General features: G+C 40.9%; 2 protein-coding genes, 1 non-coding gene and 2 pseudogenes across 3 annotated transcripts in view; 2 read left to right on the top strand and 3 right to left on the bottom strand.

The window, feature by feature from the left end:
* The window catches only part of epha4l (eph receptor A4, like), a 25,688-nt gene extending 18,817 nt beyond the window's left edge, over positions 1–6,871 (top strand). The window contains exons 12-17 of the mRNA XM_042064616.1: positions 73–134; positions 706–915; positions 1,487–1,636; positions 2,414–2,607; positions 3,224–3,376; positions 3,842–6,871. Coding sequence (XP_041920550.1) covers positions 73–134; positions 706–915; positions 1,487–1,636; positions 2,414–2,607; positions 3,224–3,376; positions 3,842–3,950 — 878 coding nt within the window. The 3' untranslated portion in view covers positions 3,951–6,871. The remainder of the gene's footprint in view (positions 1–72; positions 135–705; positions 916–1,486; positions 1,637–2,413; positions 2,608–3,223; positions 3,377–3,841) is intronic.
* LOC121684705 lies at positions 1,826–2,016 on the top strand. The gene has a single exon (XR_006023177.1). It is a non-coding gene; the product is annotated as a U2 spliceosomal RNA (small nuclear RNA).
* Positions 6,872–8,306: 1,435 nt separating the features above from the next.
* On the bottom strand, positions 8,307–13,378 carry LOC121684237 (ribonuclease inhibitor-like). Its single transcript, XM_042064222.1, has 7 exons — positions 13,160–13,378; positions 12,728–12,901; positions 11,136–11,309; positions 10,821–10,994; positions 10,548–10,721; positions 9,073–9,246; positions 8,307–8,931 (listed from the first exon to the last, which is right to left on the bottom strand). The coding sequence occupies exons 1-7, from the start codon at positions 13,219–13,221 to the stop codon at positions 8,904–8,906; spliced, it is 960 nt and encodes a 319-aa protein (XP_041920156.1). The 5' UTR covers positions 13,222–13,378; the 3' UTR covers positions 8,307–8,903.
* Positions 13,378–14,917, bottom strand: LOC121683466 (annotated as a pseudogene).
* Positions 14,918–14,969: 52 nt separating this feature from the next.
* LOC121684234 lies at positions 14,970–20,563 on the bottom strand (annotated as a pseudogene).
* Positions 20,564–20,920: the final 357 nt, after the last annotated feature.

A 20,920-nucleotide genomic window follows, 5' to 3' on the forward strand; every position in this document is an offset into this window, starting at 1 on the left:
AGCTCATCATGAGTAAGCAAGAAAAACCCATCCGAAACACCATGTTTAATTTCTCTATTTTCATTGTTGCAGGCAAGCCAGTAATGATCATTACTGAGTACATGGAGAATGGGTCGCTAGATGTTTTTCTGAGGGTATGTTGATTTGTGTGTGTATGTGTACTGATTTATGCAGTGGGTCGCTAGATGTTTTTCTGAGGGTATGTTGATTTGTGTGTGTATGTGTACTGATTTATGCAGTAGTATGCTTTGCTAAAGATACGTCATAGATTCTTAACAAAAGAAGGAAGAGTTATATTTGGATTCAGAGTGTACATGTATATTTGTTTCTTAAGTTATCCCAGGCATTGTGTGTTTGTTTGTCAATTTGCCTGATGGGATTTAGCGATATGCCCTTCACAGTTTAAAAGATGGATGCTCTACAGTATGTGTATGTGTGTGTGTGTGTATGTGTGTGTGTGTGTGTGTGTGTGTGAGAGAGAGAGAGAGAGAGAGAGAGAGAAAGAGAGAGAGAGAGAATTCATAACAGGTGTTTCACAGTAATCCAGCTAGCGGGTGTTCTGTAAGGATTTGTGTTTGTGTCCAGAATAACAATGGTCTTCACAGCCATGTTGTGTGGCATATACGTGTGTGTGTGTTAATGCATATCTAAACAAAGCACTGTGTGTGTGTCTGTGTGCGCATGTGTGTGTGTGTGTGTGTGCAGAAGAATGACGGGCGCTTCACAGTGATCCAGCTGGTGGGCATGCTGCGTGGTGTGGCGTCGGGCATGCGTTACCTTAGCGATATGAGCTACGTGCATCGGGACCTGGCTGCCAGGAACGTCCTGCTCAACGGGAACCTTGTCTGCAAGGTGGCCGACTTTGGCATGTCACGCGTGCTGGAGGACGAACCGGAGGCTACCTACACCACCAGGGTGAGACAGGAATGTGTGTGTGTGCGTGTATGTGTGTGTGTGTGTGTGTGTGTGTGTGTGTGTGTGTGTGTGTGTGTGCGCGTGTGTGTGCGTGTGTGTGTGTGTGTCTGTGTGTGTGTGTGTGTGTGTGTGTGTGTGTGTCTGTGAGTGTGTATGTGTGTGTTTATATCTTCACAAATGCTACTATCTTCAGCTTCTGGAAGACTGTGGTTGAAATGCTTGAACTGTTTTTTCTTGCCTCCATTTGAGGGGAAACACCTTTCATATTGACTGCCACAAGAGTATTGGTTGGAGGGTTAGTGGTTTATAGGACACACACACACACACACACACACACACACACACACACACACACACACACACACACACACACACACATACACACACAAGCCATTTCCTCATGTAATGTACACAATGTGACTACAGATTGGTTCATATCTCAGTCTAAGAATGACAGTGAGAAATTTGACCACATTTACCATGTATCCCACACCATTACCGTGGTGGTTCACGACGGATACATGTGTTGTGCATGATATCCGTAGTAATGTGTGTGTCCTGTCAATCACAGGGAGGAAAGATCCCGATTCGCTGGACGGCCCCTGAGGCCATCGCCTACAGGAAGTTCACGTCGGCCAGTGACGTGTGGAGCTATGGTGTGGTCATGTGGGAAGTGATATCATATGGCGAGAGGCCCTACTGGGACATGAGTAACCAGGATGTGAGCACATTCAATCTTCTCTTACGGACTCACAGGCTGTACACCTGTAAACGTGACACCAGTCTGTTGTTTAATTCACCACTGATGAGTTGTCTCCCTTCATGACCTTTGTCTCTAGGTTCTTTTATTCACCGCTGATGGTTGTTTTATCCAACACTGAGGAGTTCATTATTTTTATGATATCAGTACATCACTTCTCAGCCTTTTGGCTAAGATCAAGTGTAGTATCTGTTCTTATCAGTTTAATATCTGATACGTCCTCTACCCGAGGACTATATATTAATCTGATTTTTGGAACAGGGAGACCGGAGAGGGGCTTGCTCCGTCCACTCCACCCATCGACCCGGTATTGCAGTGACTCCAGGAATGGTGCACATCCCTAAAAAAAAGGGGCAGCCGTGGCCTACTGGTTAGCGCTTCGGACATGTAACCGGAGGGAATGGCTGAAGTGCCCTTGAGCAAGGCACCTAACCCCTCACTGCGTCGGGATTAGTGTGTGCTTCACCTCATTGTGTGTTCACTGTGTGCTGAGTGTGTTTCACTAATTCACGGATTGAGATAAATGCAGAGACCAAATGAGTATATATACTTATACTTACTTATACTGTATATTGTTTTTTTCATCGCTGACTGTTGCTTAATTCACCGTTAAGTAGTTGTTTCCCCTCATGAGCATTGTTTCCAGTTTGTTGTTTTGCTTACTGCCGATTGTTGTTTCATTGACGCTTGTGGAGATGTCTGGCTTCATGACCTTTGCCCTGTGACCTCTAACCCCAGGTGATCAAGGCGATCGAGGAGGGCTACCGGCTGCCGCCACCTATGGAGTGCCCACTGGCTCTCCACCAGCTGATGCTGGAGTGCTGGCTGAGGGAGCGCGGGCAGAGGCCCAAATTCAGCCAAATTGTCCACATGCTGGACAAGCTCATACGCCACCCCGCCACGCTGAAGAGGACGGGAGACACTTATAGCAGGTAACACACACACACACACACACACACACACACACACACACACACACTGGACAAGCTCATACACCACCCCGCCACCCCGCCATGCTCAAGAGGACAGGAGACACTTATAGCAGGTAACACACACACACACACACACACACACACACTGGACAAGCTCATACACCACCCCGCCATGCTCAAGAGGACAGGAGACACTTATAGCAGGTAACACACACACACACACACACACACACTGGACAAGCTCATACGCCACCCCGCCATGCTCAAGAGGACAGAAGACACTTATAGCAGGAAATACACACACACACACACACACACACACACACAAACACTGGACAAGTTCATACACCACCCCGCCATGCTCAAGAGGTCAGAAGACACATAATACAGCATAATTTCTCTGAATCAATTAGATCCACAATCCACATACGATTCTAGTGTATTTCTGTCATTTGTCTTGCAGTGTGAGCAGTCAAATGTAAAGTGATGTAATGTGTGAGGACAGCTATTGCATCCAAAAAATGGAGTGTTACCATATGGTATGTGAATGGCAAGGAAAAGTGCACAGTGTCTGCTCTGCTTAACTGTAAAAGTGTGATGTTCATTGTGGTTCCAGGCCCCGTCCTGCTCTGATAGGCCCCACCCCTATGACAAGCCCCTCCCAATCAGTGGGGGAGTGGCTACAGACCATCGGCATGGAGAAATACCAGGAGAGATTCAGCACGGCTGGCTATACAGACATAGACAGCATCTCACGCGCCAACCCAGAGTGAGTTCTCACATACACACACACACACACACACACACACACACACACACACACACACACACACACACACACACACACACACACACACACACACACTAACATGTACACAAGCCATGCAGTAAACAAACACACACAGACAACCAACATGATAAACATTCAGTCACATACATACTCACTCAAACAAACATTTTATCTCCCATCACACATCACACACAGTAATTTCCTGTATATTATCCACATATAAACCGCAGGACAGTGTTTTATGCAAGTTAAAAAAACAAAACCATATTAATTGCCCCCGTGTATTAACCTCATAGCTAAAGAAATTTAGCAAAATCAATGTATAAATCTTGGCTAATAGTTGGGAAATTACGGGTACAGTATAACCTCTTTGCACACATTTATTTTTCATTGTGCTTCATTGTGTTCTCATGTGATTGCTAACCTCTGGCTCCTCTTGACCAGAGACCTGAAGAGAATAGGCATCGCCTCCAAGTCACACCGCAAGAAGATCCTGAGGAGCGTCCAAGAAACACTGTCTGAAACCCAGCAGAGACAGGGAAGAACAGTCTGATTTAAAAAATAAACAAATCCAGACAAGCACAGAAGAAGGAGCTGAGACTGGACCATTTCCTGTAAAGGAACAGACTGCAATAAGACATGTTGTTGTGTTTTCGTTGGATGTAATGGCTGGGATGTGCACTTTAAGTCAAACAATGGAGCAGAGGAAGAGAAGAGGAAGAAGGAGGAGTGGGAGGAGGAGGTGGAGGAGTAGAGGGACGTGAAGTCTAAACGGAGAAAGAGGAACGGGCGGTCTTTTGTCCCTCTGGTCCATCGCTGGTCCTTCTGATGCTCAGTAGCACTCAGTGTGACTACCCCTGCAGAGACCGTGAACCTGCTGGCTCTAGGACCAAGGGAAGTTTGGAGACAAAGAGGGGTGGACTGTGACTACACCCCCTCTGTGAGAATGTCTACCGTTTTTAGTCCGTTTTTCGTGAGGTGTGTTCTGAAGACGGACGTCCTCTCAGACCAATAGAGCTTCCACGGAACATTGGAGGTGTGTGAGAGACCACACCTCAGGAGAGTCCATCTTCACCGTCTTCCAAAATAAGATTATATTTTGTTGAGACATTCTGGATTTTTTCTTCAGGTTCTGTTTATTTTTTACCTTCCGGTTCCCCTCTCTTGTCTCTTTATGGAACCCCACATGTCACAAGCCCACCAGTGCCGGATGCCTTACGTTGGATCACTAGACCACTGAACATTGTGGTCAGTCCATTCAGTGGATTTTGATCCGTTAACCCTTAAAGGTGTAGGTTTTTGAACATTCTAAGTTCCACAACAATTGAAGGTTCTAAAATTCTATGTTGAATTCAATGAACCCAGATATTCTTTAGAATGTTAATTTCCCAACATTCCCGTCACACCGGTGTGACGGTACTCCAAGAGTGAAGGATTATTCCTTTGAGACTTGATGTACAGGACACATCAGTGAATAGACTGATATGACAAACAGGACCCTGACTGACGAAAGAAACATAAACATCTGAGTGTGGACATGTGGTCATGTAGATAAATGTAAATCTATTTTTTTTTTTCTATTCATTATTGTATGATTTCTAGAGCTTTGCATATGTTCCGTTACAGCAGTGGTGTATTATGAATGCATTCAAATCCATTGATGTTTCTGTGAATGCTGAAGGAGCTGCTGTTTTGCCCTCCACTTGCATGAGATGCAGTTTGTCTGTCTGTCTGAGCGGCCATGGTGGCCCCCTGACAGTACAGTCCTGAGAATCACCCCAACACAGCTCAGCTCCAGAGATAATAACATGGCTATGTTCACACAGGATTTTGATTAATTGAAATACAAAAAAAGTAGGATTCAAAACTTCACACACAGATATACTTATTGCACTTGCCACTTAAACAGGTGTATGTTTTGACAGTGTTATAAAATGAGGGACCTCTCTCTGTAATTTCTCCTCCTTTATTTATCTGTTTTCTTCTCTCACCTCGTCTGCCCTTTCCTTCTCCTCTCTCTGCGACGCATCACTGGACACGTGCATGCTGATATCCTGTATGGTAATAAAGAGTTCCTGAATCCAAGCCATATCTCTGAGAACCCAAGTAGGTTCCAGAACACTGATGATGTCACTCACTGATGATGTTCTTTCTTCACGTGCTGATGCCGACACTACACCTGTGTTTCTGTCCTACTGAGTCCTACTGTGTCAGAGGTTAGAGTTTCTTACAGACTTTTACTGTTTATTTTCTTACATCGGCTGTGTTTACATGGACAAAAATAATTGATTACTGACCTTATTTTAAAGAAGACAATATTTTGGTTAAGGTGTAGGGCTGTGCAATTGATCAAATTAAAAGAATCAATCATTCTAATTTATGTCTGATGATTATGAAAAGAACACAATCTATATATAATTATTATTTTGCTGCATTCAATTTTGTAATAATGCTCTCATTTTGTCTGGAGTGTAGACAAATTGATGATATTTTATCAAGTCATTGAGTAATCGTGTTAAAATTGTGATCTCAGTATTGACCAACATAATCTTGATTATGATTTTTACCAACACTGAAGCCCTATTACAATGTTTACATGAATTTCTTCATTAAACATTCTGGTTTACCTATTATAGAGCATAGTCCAAATAATAACATCCACCCAAAAATGCTGCAAGACTCTAGGACATTCTGATTTAAGGTGTATGCTGTACATGTGTACAGTACATAATCTGACTTAGCTCGGAATACTTCACATCTTAATTCAATTATTGCTTACTCCTATTATGATCTTACGGGTTTAGGCTATCAGAAAATGCTGTTTACATTCGGAATATTGTCTTAATAAGATCAGGTTAATATTGGAATATTGTTCTCCATGTAAACATATTAACAACACTATACATGCATTAATATGTCACTTGAAAGAAATTCAAACCCATTATCCTCATAATCAAGGCAACACATGACTGAACCAGACCTGTCCAAGAACAACAGGCAGGGAATGTGGAAAATAAGAAAGTGCTGGAGCCTTCAAATAAGTGTTCTTATGCATTATATAGGCCTGCAGTATACTTAATTAAGTAGTAAATACATTGTACTTTCATATTAGTACATATTGTTATGGGATGGACAGAGGTAGGATTAGTATACTAAAGAAGGAATTGTACTGAAGTAATGACTCCTAATGTGAAGTAGGACTCAGCAGGCACGTTTGTGTTCTTCTATGGCCCAAGGTTTGTAGAACTCCATGTCTGTTATTCTACCTGACACTAAAGAGTGTGTGAGATGTGAAATTGAATGCCCCATGTGGAGACAGCTACTGCTTCCAGTACTACTCGGCTAATGTTATGTTAATGTATGTTAAAACGCAAATGTAACAATTTAATGATGCATCGATGTGTGTGTGTTTACTATTCTTTATCTTCTTTTTACTGTTGTTATGTTAACTACAATGTAACTTATGATATTATTTATGACCTTTTGTATCTACTTTGTAAAATAAAATTAATTGACTAGACTTGCTATTTTTAATGCTGAAACATACTGAAGTGCTGTGTAAAGGCTAAACAGAAAGAATGAGCAGAAGATGAATTCTTATTTTCTTAGTTTATTATGAAACTAAATCTGAACTGAGATTATAAGTGAAGCGATTTTTTACCAAAAGAACATTCCACCATTTCTACCAGAGGAACAAACGTAAAAAAGCAAAACACACTTTTAATGGCTTTAATGATTTAAGGTTCACATAATTTACAATGTTGTTTTAATGTAAAAAAAAAAACGTAACCCTCTAGAACTATAAGATAGCCTTGTAGACTACATTTACAGAAAGCATTTGCTCAGGCAAAATGTGTTTCAAAAATACAAATGAGTTTGTACACTACCACAGAAGGGGACGTTTCATAGGGAGGAAAGGAAAAGAGTTCATGACGTCACCGGGTTGCTAGAATCACCCAGTATACTTACAGTGGAATGTTCAAATGTACTTGAAAAAGGAAGGGTGCGAGGGTCAAAACAGTTGAAGAGAAAAACTGGCAGTGTCACAACTGTGGATCTGCCAATGCCTAACACTGTACATTAAAGTCTGCAAAACCTACTGGCTTAAGCTATATGATCATTTACAGGGGTTGAATTTCCCACCACATCTGGAATTGCAACAACCCAACACCATGCAAAAATCAGTCGGTAGTGTCTAAAGCCCTGCATCTGCACCGAACAACAATGCCTAATGACAAAGGAGTTGTAGGGCCCGTCCCAATACCTCCCCTACCCCTAGATTTTTGCCTTAACCCTCGTTTTTGCGCGTGCACGTGTAGGGCTAGGGTGTCCCATTACTTTAGGGAGCAAGGGGAAGTGCTATTTTCCCCTTAAAATCAACCCTCAAAATATAGCCAGGACCGATGCAGGCTTAAAACGAAGTGGGAGATGAAATTACCCAGGATACCGTGCAAGCTCACCGAGCCAGCCACATTTTTCATATATTTTCGCAAATAAGCATATTAAAATTTCGAACTTTGTTGAAATGTTAGTTTGATGCACATCTGATGGACTGTTGAGTTTTGAACACTAATGTTAGAAAATATCTCACGAAGCTATCTGTCGATGTTCATGATATCTGCTGAGTGCTTTGAAAGAGTCTGCCCATCAAATAAAGTTATATATCTGATCTGGGTAGTTTCGTCAATATTTAAGGTGTGTGTTCTGGCATTCACATGAACACGTATATCTTTGTTGATTAACCAGATGTAGATAAACCAGCACAGCCCACACAACAATGACCGCTGGAACGGGCATGTTCCTGAATGAAAATAGTAGCAGGCTACTACCGGTAGACACGTTGGCGCTGCGCGTGACGTAGGTGAGCACGTTCGCTACGCTAATTTGCATATAGTGGTGTCCCAATTCATAGGGAAAGATCTTCACCTCCACTTCCCTTGTCGAGGGGGCTTTAATGTTGAGGGCAATCAAAACCAAGTAGAAGTTTTAAGGGGGGAGAAATGGGACGGACCCGTAGAGTTGCTTACATTATAAAAAGCACACAATCTGAACAGTATAACAAAAAACAAAGCATCCTAATCCAGGAAGACTAAAAGTCATCACTCACATCAAAACACGAATCACCAAAACAGACTACCCAACAGGTAATCGCTACCTGTCGACACCAAAACTGCATCCCTCAACACAAATGAAGACTTTAAACAGACAATGTGATGACACAAACAATTCACTAGCTGTTCCTTCAGAAAGTCTGAACTAATTGTGAACTCCGAAGGTGAGGAAAGGTGTTTCTTTTAATCAATTAGCCACAGGTAGTGACACCATTGCAACTTCACCTGTACATCAGTGCTTTCCCTACCAAGTGACATAAGTTATCCAGATGCCATGTGACATCATCATATTGCCCAAAAGCATCTACCAACTGACTACATGGAAATGGGATTCCAGTTGTGGGATATTTGACATCAGCCAGGTTTTGGTTTCACTCAGGTAGAAGTCAACATCCTCACTCAACTAAATAAGGAGAGTTGATGCTGCGAAGAGAAAACACAGTGAGTTCTTGTCTGCAACTCATTCATATAATCATAGCATTACTGGTTTTATCCACTAGTTAGTGACTTCACTTCACCTTGCTTATGACAGAAGTATATGTGAAGGAATTAATTGATACATACTCGAGTTTCTCCAGTTTAAGATCAGGAATGTCCAGGAGCTCGGTCAACGGGTTTGTCCCCAAGTTTATCAGGTGATTCCAGTTCAAATACAACTCCCGCAGGTGAGAAGGGTTTCGTCTCAGTGCCGCAGCTAGAAATCCACAGCCTTTTACTGAGACGCTACAGTTACACAACCTGAAATCATTGGAGATGGAAATGTATGATTTTAATAAAATAAAAAAAACAATCCAATCAAATTAAATGTAATCCATTGCTAACTACAGATTACATGGCAATTTTTGTAATCAGTAACATAATCAAAAGGATTACCCAAAACAATTTACACACGACATACACATTCTTATTTTCCACTGTCTTTAATTCAAAGTTGTGATGAAATTGCCAAGCCCTGAGCACATTTTTCCCAACTGGAACGGGTCTATCGGTTGATGTCAACGGCTCCTCCATCTTAGGTTTTGATTTGAACCTTTTTCTTGTCAAGAAACTACACAGGCAATTGGATGATAATGAAATCTAGTGGACAAACCAATGGGCTGCTGCTTGTCAAATTAAAACATTAGCTAGGCTATCATAAAAAGTTGCATTGTTTGCATGATAAAATGTAATCAAGTTACCTGGGAATCCAGAGTTCTCGCGAGAGCATAATTTCAATTGTTTCTGCGAGACACTCTGGCAATGAGTAATGATGCACATTACTTTTACCCCTTGCATCGCGAGGAACTAATCACATTGGTGTATCTGATATAGGCGGACCAGAGGCGAGCTAAACAGATGACAACAGCGCTGCAACGAATCAGTCAGTAAACATTGGTCGTATTGTTATCCAATTGCGTCGAAGTCCGGGAATCAGTCAATAAACATTGGTCGTAGTGTTATCCAATTACGTGCAGTGAGATTTTCAAATGCATGCTTGGTGCTGCCCCTCGAGTTGGGCCATTACATTAGTCATGGCCAGACCCTTAAGGCCCATTCACACCAAAAACGATAACGATAACGATAACTATAAATAAATATCGTTCTCGTTAATATGAATGACGACGTTCACACATAAACTATAACGATAACGACATGAAGAACGATATCGTTGGGGATCACTTTCAGAGCGATTTTCACAACGATAAAATGCTAATAGCCAATCAGAACCCATCGAATTTTAGCCCTCACAATTATTAACACAATGAGAGACTTTGTTTATCGTTGTTCAGTGTGAACGCTTTTATCGTTATGGTTATAGTTATAGTTATCGTTCTTGGTGTGAATGGGCCTTAACTCTAGAAAGATTACCAGGGTCTGGAAGCTCCAGGCTATAATCAAGTAATCCCCAACAATGTAACAATGCAGATTTTTTTGTAATCTGGGCTGATTATATTTACTTGATTTTTGTACGCCGCAGAACAAAGCATATTATGAGTGTGGAAAAGCATGAAAATTCTTTGTGCGTGTGTGTGTATGTAATCAATTTCCTGCTAACATACTTGAGAACCTGTAGCTTGCAGTGAGCTTTCTCTAGCCCGGCTGCTATTCTCTCCACTCCAGCATCCTGAATCTTGTTGTCCCTCAGATGCAGCTCTAAGAGACTAGAAGACTGGGAGCTCATGATGGATTCCAGAGACGAGCAGCAGTCATGGGTGAGCTCACACTTATTCAACCTTATTTAGTGGGGAGAGACAGTGCAGCCATTAAATAACCAACTAAAGTCTACCAAAAAGCCTTAGAAACATAAACATTTGGTGTAAAGGATTACGCACTTGAGTACTTCAAGTCTGCACTGTGGTTGGTTCAGAACCTCACACAGTGCATGAACTCCCGCATCTCCTGATGTGTTCATGCTGAGGTCAAGCTCTTTCAGGTGTGATGGGTTTGCTTGCAGGGCAGTTGTCAAATCCCTGAACCCTTCTTGTTTTACGCCACACCATCTCAGCCTGCAGATTAAAGACAAACACCACATGTGGATCCAGTGGTGGGAATTGTGTTACCCAGTCATGATCGACATCAAAGCAACACCATGGAAAATTGATATCTATGCCGCTAGGCATATTATTACTTTTAGTATTACAACTTACCTCAGCACCCTGAGTTTGCACTTTTGAGTCTTTAGAGTTTCTGAGAGCTTCTTAACGACAGAGTCATTCAGTTGGTTTCCACTCATATCAAGTTCTCTTATACTTGCTGAATTAGAGTTGAAAGCTGAAACCACTGCATCACAACTCTCTTCATTTAGTTTGCAGCCATTCAACCTGGAAGAACACATGTAAATACTTGTTTAAAGATGGCATGTGTAGGATTTTTTTAAAGCCAAGAAATAACTGTTGATGTGATGTTGAAAAGGCTTAAGCCTTGTGTTTTTCAAATATCAATGTTAAGATATCAATCAATATCAAGTTAGCTATACCAATTTGGTTCCCAAGAGGCACTGGATTGAATGCAATGCAAGTCAACAGATCCGTTTGGTTACAAACATATTGGTGTATTCAAGACAACCCTAATCCAACAGATTTAATGTTCCTTTAGTACCTGAGCTTTACTTACAGTATAAAACATGTTGTGCTATTTGTGGTCATACAGAACAGATTGTGACCACAAATAGCACAAATGACATGTTTTATACTGTAAGTAAAGCTCGGGTGCTAAAGGAGCAATTTTCTTGTCTTTTTTGTGTGTGCATGTGGATTACACTGGAAATCCAGAGTTCTGGCGAGAGCACAATTTGAATTTGCTTAGCGAGTCACTCTGGCAATCAGTAATGATGCTCATTACCCATGCCCTTGGAGCCAAGCTTCACCAATCACATCGGTATATCTGATATACAGCCAGACCAACGGATACCTTGTTTTAGCTAAATAACTGAAGCTAAGCAGGTGTGGGCCTGGTTAGTACTTGGATGGGGGACCTCCTTGGAAAACTAGGTTGCTGCTGGAAGTGGTGCTGGTGGGTGGTCAAAAGGTCGCACTCTCTTTCCTCTGGCCAAAAAGATCAATCCCAATGCCCCAGTGCAGTGACGGGGACACTGTACTGTAGGAGATCCCGTCCTTCGGATGAGACATTAAACCGAGGTCCTGACTCACTGTGGTCATTAAAGATCCCATGGCACTTATCGCAAAGAGTAGGGGGTTCCCCGGTGTCCTGGCTACATTTCCAACGTGGCTCATTCAATCTGGCCCCCTAATCATCCCCCACTGTAATTGGCTCATTCACTCCCTCACTCTCCACCTCAAGCTGGTGTGTGGTGAGCGTTCTGGCGCATAATGACTGCCATGCATCACCCAGGTGGGTGCTACACATTGGTAGTGGTTAGTGAGGTCCCCCCCTTCCCTGTGAAGCGCTTTGAGTGTCGAGAAAAGCGCTATATAAATGTAACGTGTTGTTCATATAGGCAGGCTAGAGGCGAGCTAAACAGATGACTACAGCATTACCCATGCCGTTGGAGCCGAACTGCACCAATCACATCGGTGTATCTGATATAGGCGGGCCAGAGGTGAGCTGAACAGATGGCGATATTTTCAAATGAATGCTTGGTGCCGCCCCTCAAGTTGCTCATTTTCATTACTCATAGCCAGACCCTAAATCTCTCTAGATTTGGGTCTGGATTTCCAAGCTACATGTGGATAGTTCTGGATGTGGATTAAGAAGATCAAAGTGAACTTTATGTACTCACCTTAAATTCTCCAAGTTACAGTCTTCAGACCTCAGAGCCAAACAGAGCTGTTTCACCTTTCGGAGCTGCAGGTGACTCCCACTCAGGTCCAGCTCTTGCAGAGTGGACGACTTTGATCGGAGAACATCAGCAAGCATCTCACAGCTTTTGTTTGTCAGGTTACACATCCTAATCCTGAACAATAAGATATTTTGTTAATACATTTCAATGAAGTGGATGCAGTCTTTAAGTGGTTTAGCAAACTGATTGTGGGTATATCAAAAACATGACATGCATAAGATTACAGAAGTGTAACTATGAATGAAACTTGTCAAATGTATCAGGAAAGTTATTGGGCTGCCTAATTTTTAGCTAATTCAATTTACTGTTAAAACACCAGTTTAGATCAGTAACAAATTAAAATGCTATAAAGTGGAAAAAACCTTCACTCACAAAAGCTGTTTGGCAACTTTAACAATGGGGAGCAGCATTTGTAGAGCTTCATTGGATCCCATGTACTGACTCAGGTCAAAGATGTCCAGGTCATTCTCTGAGGTCAGGAGTATGAAGACTAGGGCAGCCCACTGGTCAGAAGAGAGCTTGACTTTGGGGAGGATTTTTAAGCACAGGTAAGTTTGGACTTCTTCAATCAAATGCTGATACCCTAGCTCATTCAGACAGTGGAATAGATTGATGCTTTCTCAGGTGAAGGATTCAACTTGATCTTCTGCCTGATGTATTTGACTGTGTCATCGGTTTTGATGCTTCTCCACTTAAATGGCAGAAGGCTTTTTAAGAGTTTCTGATTGGACTCCTGTGAAAAACCCATGAGGAAGCGGAGGAACAGATCCAGGTGTCCGTTGTGACTGTTCATAGCCCTGTGTGCTTGTGCAATCTGGAGATATGTAGGCCTCTGGAACTAGGTCTGGCTTGTTCTGATTCAAAGACACTCATGTTGTCCATCAGGAAAGATAGGTGAGCATAAAGAGCTGCAAGGTACTCCTGAACAGTCAGATGAACAAAGCTGAACACCTTTCCCTGGTACAGCCCAGACTCCTCTCTAAAGATCTGAGTACACACTCCTGAGTACACTGAGGCTACTTTGACATTAATGCCACACTCTCTCAGGTCTTCCTCATAGAAGATCAGATTGCCTTTCTCCAGTTCTTGAAAAGCCAGTTTCCCCAGTTTGAAAATGATCTCTTCTAGGGGTCGACCAATTATCAGCCTGGCCGATTATTAGGGCCGATATTTAGCATTTTTATAATAATCAGTATCGGTCATTTTTTCCACCGATAAGCCGATATTGAAATGGATAAAAAAGGAAACGCGCTATTTTGTCTGTAAAGCGTCTCTCACTCCCTGCATTTGCTACTCTGTGGTCAAGCGCATTGTCCCGCCCACTACACCGTCTGATTTGTTAGTTAGCACGAATGCAGCCAATCAGGATCGAAGACTGAACACAGACAAAGTTTAGAATTCTCACTGAGGCAGACTGGGCTTCAGCTGTAGCCTACAGAACTATTTTTCGAAGGTAAGGAAGGTAGCCTACATTGCTGAAGTTGCAGTGAATCACAATCATCTACACTGAAGTTACAAAAACACCACTTTGTAAGCTATTGTCTCTTTGATCCGGATCAATAAGTTAAGCACCCACTTCCTTCATTTAGCGAATTCCCGATTGATGCACGTTAGTGGTGTGCTGTTTACTAGTCAGCCTACAAACTCGGGTGCTGTGCGTCGGGAGTTCTCTGCCTCCGCCTCGTTCGTTAATTGTGATTAACGGGACACCTCGGCGGACATAGTACAGACAAGTCCTAAATAATGCGATAGCGAACGTCAAAAAGTCTAATTGCTCCTTTTTGAAACGGACTGTCAGAAAAGACTACATGCACCCAGGGCCAACCATAATTTAATCCGACCTGAACAAAATCACGTCATGAGCTGGCTATTAACGTGCCTTTTAGGCTCTCAAAAGTGTAGCTTATAGCCTACACATGGACACAAATTGCATGCTTAAATAGCCTAAGAACTATTTTAAAACTGTTTTGTTAAACTATTCAACCGTAACACTTGCCATCACGCATGCACCTTTTCCTCTCCCTCTCTCGTGCACTCACACACACGATGGCAAAGCATCCTCTTTGTGACAGGTCCCTTAACAAGCACATAGCCCATTGTGTAGACCTACTCTATGAAAATAATTGCCATCACTCAGCTCTTAGATTAACATGATACACAGGATTTACACTTGCAAAGTGATGCAAGTTGATAGACAATTGTGTATCAAAAGAAGAAAGAAAAGTTTGCATAATTAAATGATTTTTAATTACATTTTTGCAGCATATAGCCTTATCTACCCCCCCTTTTGACAACTGACATATCGGTTTTACATATCGGTTATCGGCCTCCTGTTTTGGTAATAATTGATATCGGTATCGGTCCTGAAAAAACCATATCGGTCGATCCCTAATCTCTTCATCTGTGTGTTTTCTCGTTGTGTACTTCTCCTTCATAACATTTATTTGATTGATCAGGAAGTGTGTGTACAGTTGAGTGAGAGTCCTGGGGAGCTCTCCTTTGTGTGCCTCACTGAACAGTATCTCTAAAACAGTGGCTGCAATCCAGCAGAAGACTGGAATGTGGCACATGATGTAGAGGCTCCTGGATAACTTCAGGTGTGTGATGATTTTGTTTGCCAGATTCTCATCACTGATTCTCTTCCTGAAGAACTCCTCTTTCTGTAAGTCATTAAATCCTCTTATATCTGTCACCCGGTCAATGAACTCAGGAGGGATCTGACTGGTTGCTGCTGGTCGGGTGGTGATCCAGAGGAGAGCAGAGGGAAGCAGATTCCTTTTAATGAGGTTTGTCAGGAGCACATCCACTGAAGTTACCAGTGTTGTGTCACGGCACATTTCCTCACTTGTAAAATCCAGTGGAATTCGGCTTTCATCCAGACCATCCAAGATTAGCATGACTTGAAATCTCTCAACATTGAAGATATATCTTTCCCCTGCTTACAAAAGTGTTGAAGTAACTCCATTAAGCTTAAAAGCTTCCTACGTTCCTACAAATTCAGCTCCCTGAATGGAAGGAGAATCATTAACTGAATATCTTGATTGGCTTTATTTTCAGTCCAGTCTAGGATAAACCTTTCAACCGTGAATGTTTTCCCAATGCCAGCAATGCCATTTGTCAACACAGTCTTAATGTCTTTCTCTTGTCCAGGTAGAGGATTAAATATATCACAGCAGTTAATTGTTGTATTCTGTGTTGCAGCTCTTCTGAATGACATCTCAATCTGTCTTATCTCATGCTCATAATTTACCTTTATTTCTCTTCCCTCAGTAATAATTAAATCTGTGTAGATGTTAGTCAGGGAAGAAGAACTAGTCTTCCATTTTTCTTGCCCCTCATAAAGCTCTGGCTGATGTCTGTGAAAGAATTACAAAAATAGTAGAAATCATTCATTCATATCTTGTGAATGGTGTATCTGAAAGCCAGAAAACCTTTGAGATGGTCAGCGCACTTAAAGGAATAGCAAGCAGTCCTAGCTGATTCACACAAAACTGGTAACCATACTGCTAAACTTAATTTTAAACTGAGGTATAAAGTCAGACTATTCTTCTCAGCAGTGGATCACTCCTAATTAACATGCTGTAGGCACAGTTAGGTGTCTTTGTATGGTAAACTATATTTTGAATTTGACTTATATATTATGAACAGTAATTTCCTGAACAGTTCAGCAAACTAAAACAAACCTTTCTCTAGAATCATCCGCTCTCTTAAATTTGGAGGATACCCCATAGAGTTGTCACTTCTCATGGACACCATGCTGGGTGCAGGTGAGGGAGGTCTCCTGCCACTATGGATGGACAACATGGTTTTGAAACACAAGAACATGAATGAAATATTCTGATGAGGACAATGTATTAAATAAGAGACCATTTATAGGGATGCACAATATTGGATTTCTGTCAATATTCAATATGCCAACATTTTCGAACTAATTTTGCCCGATAGCGGTGACTGATATGCAAATCGTCTTTTTATTTCTTTGAGGGTCTCTCCTTTACTAGAATTAACCTTCCTCTTATTGTGATGGCCTAGTTGTAGCATATAAGGGCATACAATTGTCCATCTGATTCATTCTACCCTAAGTGTATATTTTTTAAAAAATGTAGACATTCACTCATGCCTACATAGGGAAACCCACGTAGGCTGTAACGATAATATATTTTTAGATGTATTTATATGCCAGGAATATCTGCAGAAATAATCATATTTTCCAATGTTGAGAATACAATTATTACACTATTATCTACTGATATAGGCCTAGATGTTGTACCAATAATATCGTAAATTCCTAATAATCTACATATTATATAATGAAGCAATGTTATGAACAGTAATTCCCTGAACAACTTATCAAACTAAAACAAAACTTTCTTTCATAGAATCATCCTGCTCTCTTAAATTTGGAGGATACCCCATAGAGTTGTCACTTCTCATGGACACCATGCTGGGTGCAGGTGAGGGAGGTCTCCTGCCACTATGGATGGAAAACATGGTTTTGGAACACACAAACGTGAATGAAATATTCTGATGAGGACAATGTATTAAATAAGAGACCATTTATAGGGATTGACAATATTGGATTTCTGTCGATATTCAATATGTAACATTTTCAAACTCATTTTGGAAGAATGCTGATAATGATATAGAAAATATTGTTTTTTAATTTCCTTTAAGGATGTCTCCTTTACTAGAATGAACCTTTTACTCTTACGTGATGGCCTAGTTGGTGCATATAGGGGTATACAACGTCCTCTCTCATTCATATACCCTAAATGTATACCAGTACTTAAGGAAATGGAGACATACACTCATGCCTACATAAGGAAATCATTGAAACATGGTGAAGATGTAAAATATTTAATTTGACATATGACATTTGAACAAATTTGTATGATTCTTCCTCTGAAACCCTAGTAGGTTGTGACAGTAATAGTATTGCAGATATATCCGCCAGGGATATCTACATAAATATTCTATGTTTTCAATGCTGACAATGCAATTATTTACCTGTTATCTGCTGTTATAGATGTTGTACTGACAATATAATAAATCCCTAATAATCTACATATTATATAATATTCCTTGAATGATTTCTCTTTTACTAGAATTAACCTATTAGCCTACTCTTATTGTGATGGCCTATACGGGCATAAAACTTTCTCTTACCCTTTAAAAAATGTAGACATTCACTCATGTTGATAATAATAAGGGAACAATTGTAACATGGTGCAGATGAACACAACTTTATTTGACATATGGCTAGGCTAGGCTAGCAGTGTCAGACTGGGTTGCTGCACACAAAGAGATGGGTAAATAAGCTAATATCCCAAAAAAGTTGCCATATTACTTGAATAACAAGCTGGAACAAAATCGAAGAATGAATGAATTCATTCTGCAATATACTTTGGCAAATAGGATGAAATGCCAAATATTAATGTTATAAAATAGATTGTAAGATGAAAAATATGTGACATCTGCATACCTCTTCTGAATTGGGAGGTTTGTATCTCTGGAGTTAAGTGGGTATTCCATTGAGTTCTCAGTCATGGTCTGGTCTGTCCTTGGCTCTATACAAATGCAAGTAAAAAACAAATTGATCAAGGGTACAGTATGCAAAGGGTTCCAAAGCTGTTAAAAGATGCGCTAGTTAGTGAAAAGTGCTACTTCTTTCCGCGATGTCACTTTTATATTTTCATCGGTTATGTTTATTTTCTCTTATTTTAAAGACTTTTGACCGACAGAAATTTGGAATTCAACAGTTTAAAGTAAAGTTTGTTGTTGCTGTTGAGGATCATATCTTACCTTGCTGTGTCATTCCGTGTCGGTGCGGCAGTAGGCTACGACTTGTGCAGCATGCAGCTCCTGGAGTTGATGCATTTCCCCCTGCTTTTCTAACCTTTATAGTTAGACATTAATGGTGTTATTTTGTCAGTTCTTTATAGCTACCAGACTGAGACAGAAATCGTATTCCTTATGTCTTTTGTATTTCAGTTCATATTCACTTTCAGTTTAACTTCTGCTATCAACATCTACTAGAAGTCATGTGATATAGGGAATTGGGCTATGCCAGGGGCTCCCAAACTTTTCCATGGAAAGCCCCCTAAATACAACTAGCGACAATACTACTGAAAAAGTAAAAGTAAACTAGAAAAAGTAATTCCAAGGAATTACCAGTGCATGGAAATGCAAAACATATGATATAAAATATACAGTGTTAAAACAGATAATGTAGAGATAGTTACAATGGTTTTGCTGAGGTAGACATGGTTGTTGCAATGCTAAATAAAGCTGTTTCTATGATGGTTGCTAGAGTAATAATGTTGGTTGCTATGGAAACTGACATAGATGCTTTATTTCAATGGTTGCTATGTTGGTTGCTAGGTAGGTGGTGGTTTAATATAGTTGGCTGGAGGCATAGTTGATGATAATTGACAGTTGGAATGGCTGAACAGTTAAATAGTTGGATAGTTTAAACAGTTACATTATTTGATAGTAAATGATTGTAGTGATTACTTTTATTTTGAAACCGTTGTGGGCAGAGGAAACAGTTGGTGGGAGTCATAGCAAGAAGATGGATGGATAGAAAGATTGAATGTGCCGTATATCCTATATCTTTATATCCTGGCCTAGTTGAGTAGAAAGCAGTTGATACAGGTGCAATCAGTTTAATTGGCCCTTTGAAGGGGCCTAGTTGAGCAGCTGGCAGTTGATACAGGTGCAAATCAGTTTAATTTGCCCTTTATGATGTCATAGTGTCAAGGCAAAGTCTATGGGGGAAAATAAGCAAGGCGCCATCTTGAAATGGATGGAGCCTTCACGTGCTATGGTAATTATGGTAAATCCGACATGGAAAACGCACATGAACACCCCCTCATGTGGTATTTTTTATTTGTGAATTCTTACACTGTGATGCTGTGTAACATAACAGCAGCTCACCCAATGCATTTACTAATGCAGTCTTTTAGCTAAGCTTTTAGTCACTAGCTATATAAGTATAAGTTCAAACATTTCTGCAACCAAAGTTACAATTTGTCTTGTTTTTCTTTCATGTATGGTATAGGGTTTAAAACCATTTCAAAGTTCATTGCATATAGTAAGCCAACTGGAGTTTGCAGACAAAGTCATGTGCACCGTCCGCTCTAGCTCTCATGACCGTGTAAACATGGATGTGTTTGAACACTGCAATGCTGTGTAAAATATAGCCTACCTGTCTCCTACCTCGTTCATTATACCAACCTTGCTCAATAGCAAACTGGAATCTGTTTAAGCCCCCAAAAAGTCACAACTCTTTTTAGTCATGTGATGTTATGTGATTCTAAAGTATTTAATTTACTCATAAAGACACGTCATGAAGCCTAATCAGAATTAGACCCAAGCCATAAACAACACTTCTTTTTCATGTTCACACAGCTTCTCACCTCTCATTATCACTTTTATATTTACATCTTTTATGTTTAGCCTATTTCTCTTATTTTAAAGCCTTTTGACCAACAGAAGTATGCAATTCAACAGTTTAAAGTAACATTTTTGGGTGTTGCTGAGATTCATCTTACCTAGCTGTTAGGTGTGTTATTCGGTGTCTGTGCAGCAGTGTATGAGGAGGCGGGGAAAAGTGTGCTTGTTTATCTGTGTGCATGCATGTGTGTGTGTGTGTGTGTGTGTGTGTGCATGTGTGTAACTCTTTCATAATCTTGTTTTTACCATAATAAGAACAGTAATGTTGACTGATTTAGTAAACACTACAATCCAAGGTGACATTAATTTGGGAATCAAACCCATGCTGACCAACTTCCAGGTAGCGCTATGGTGCAACTGACTCAGCGCTACCACACTCGGGTCCAAGTGTCTACTCTCTCTCTCACTCACTTCCTGTCAGTCTCTCGCTAACCTACTTTAAAAAGAGATAACAAATGGCATAAGGGCATGGTGCAATCCCATATTTTGGGTGGGCACATTTATTGTGTGGGTACATTACAACATAAAGCTGGATGGGCATGTGTGTACTTAACTTCAATGGGCACAACGCTACTGATATCATATGAAGTATGCGTCATCTAGACCAGGGGTTCCCAAACTTTTCCACGACAAGGCCCCCCAAATACCACTAGGTTCTGACCAAGGACCCCCTTGATG

This window comes from Alosa sapidissima, chromosome 15 (assembly GCF_018492685.1).
Source record: "Alosa sapidissima isolate fAloSap1 chromosome 15, fAloSap1.pri, whole genome shotgun sequence".
In the NCBI taxonomy this organism is placed as follows: domain Eukaryota; kingdom Metazoa; phylum Chordata; class Actinopteri; order Clupeiformes; family Clupeidae; genus Alosa; species Alosa sapidissima.

Bases quoted from the DNA above. Each gene is read 5' to 3' on its own strand.
- LOC121684237 (XM_042064222.1), bottom strand. From the start codon at position 13,221: ATGGGATCCAATGAAGCTCTACAAATGCTGCTCCCCATTGTTAAAGTT. The intron at 10,722-10,820 runs GTGCGTAATCCT...CCACTAAATAAG, and splicing joins TGCAGACTTGAAGTACTCAA to GTTGAATAAGTGTGAGCTCA. The intron at 9,247-10,547 runs GTATGTTAGCAG...CAATGATTTCAG, and splicing joins TGCAAGCTACAGGTTCTCAA to GTTGTGTAACTGTAGCGTCT.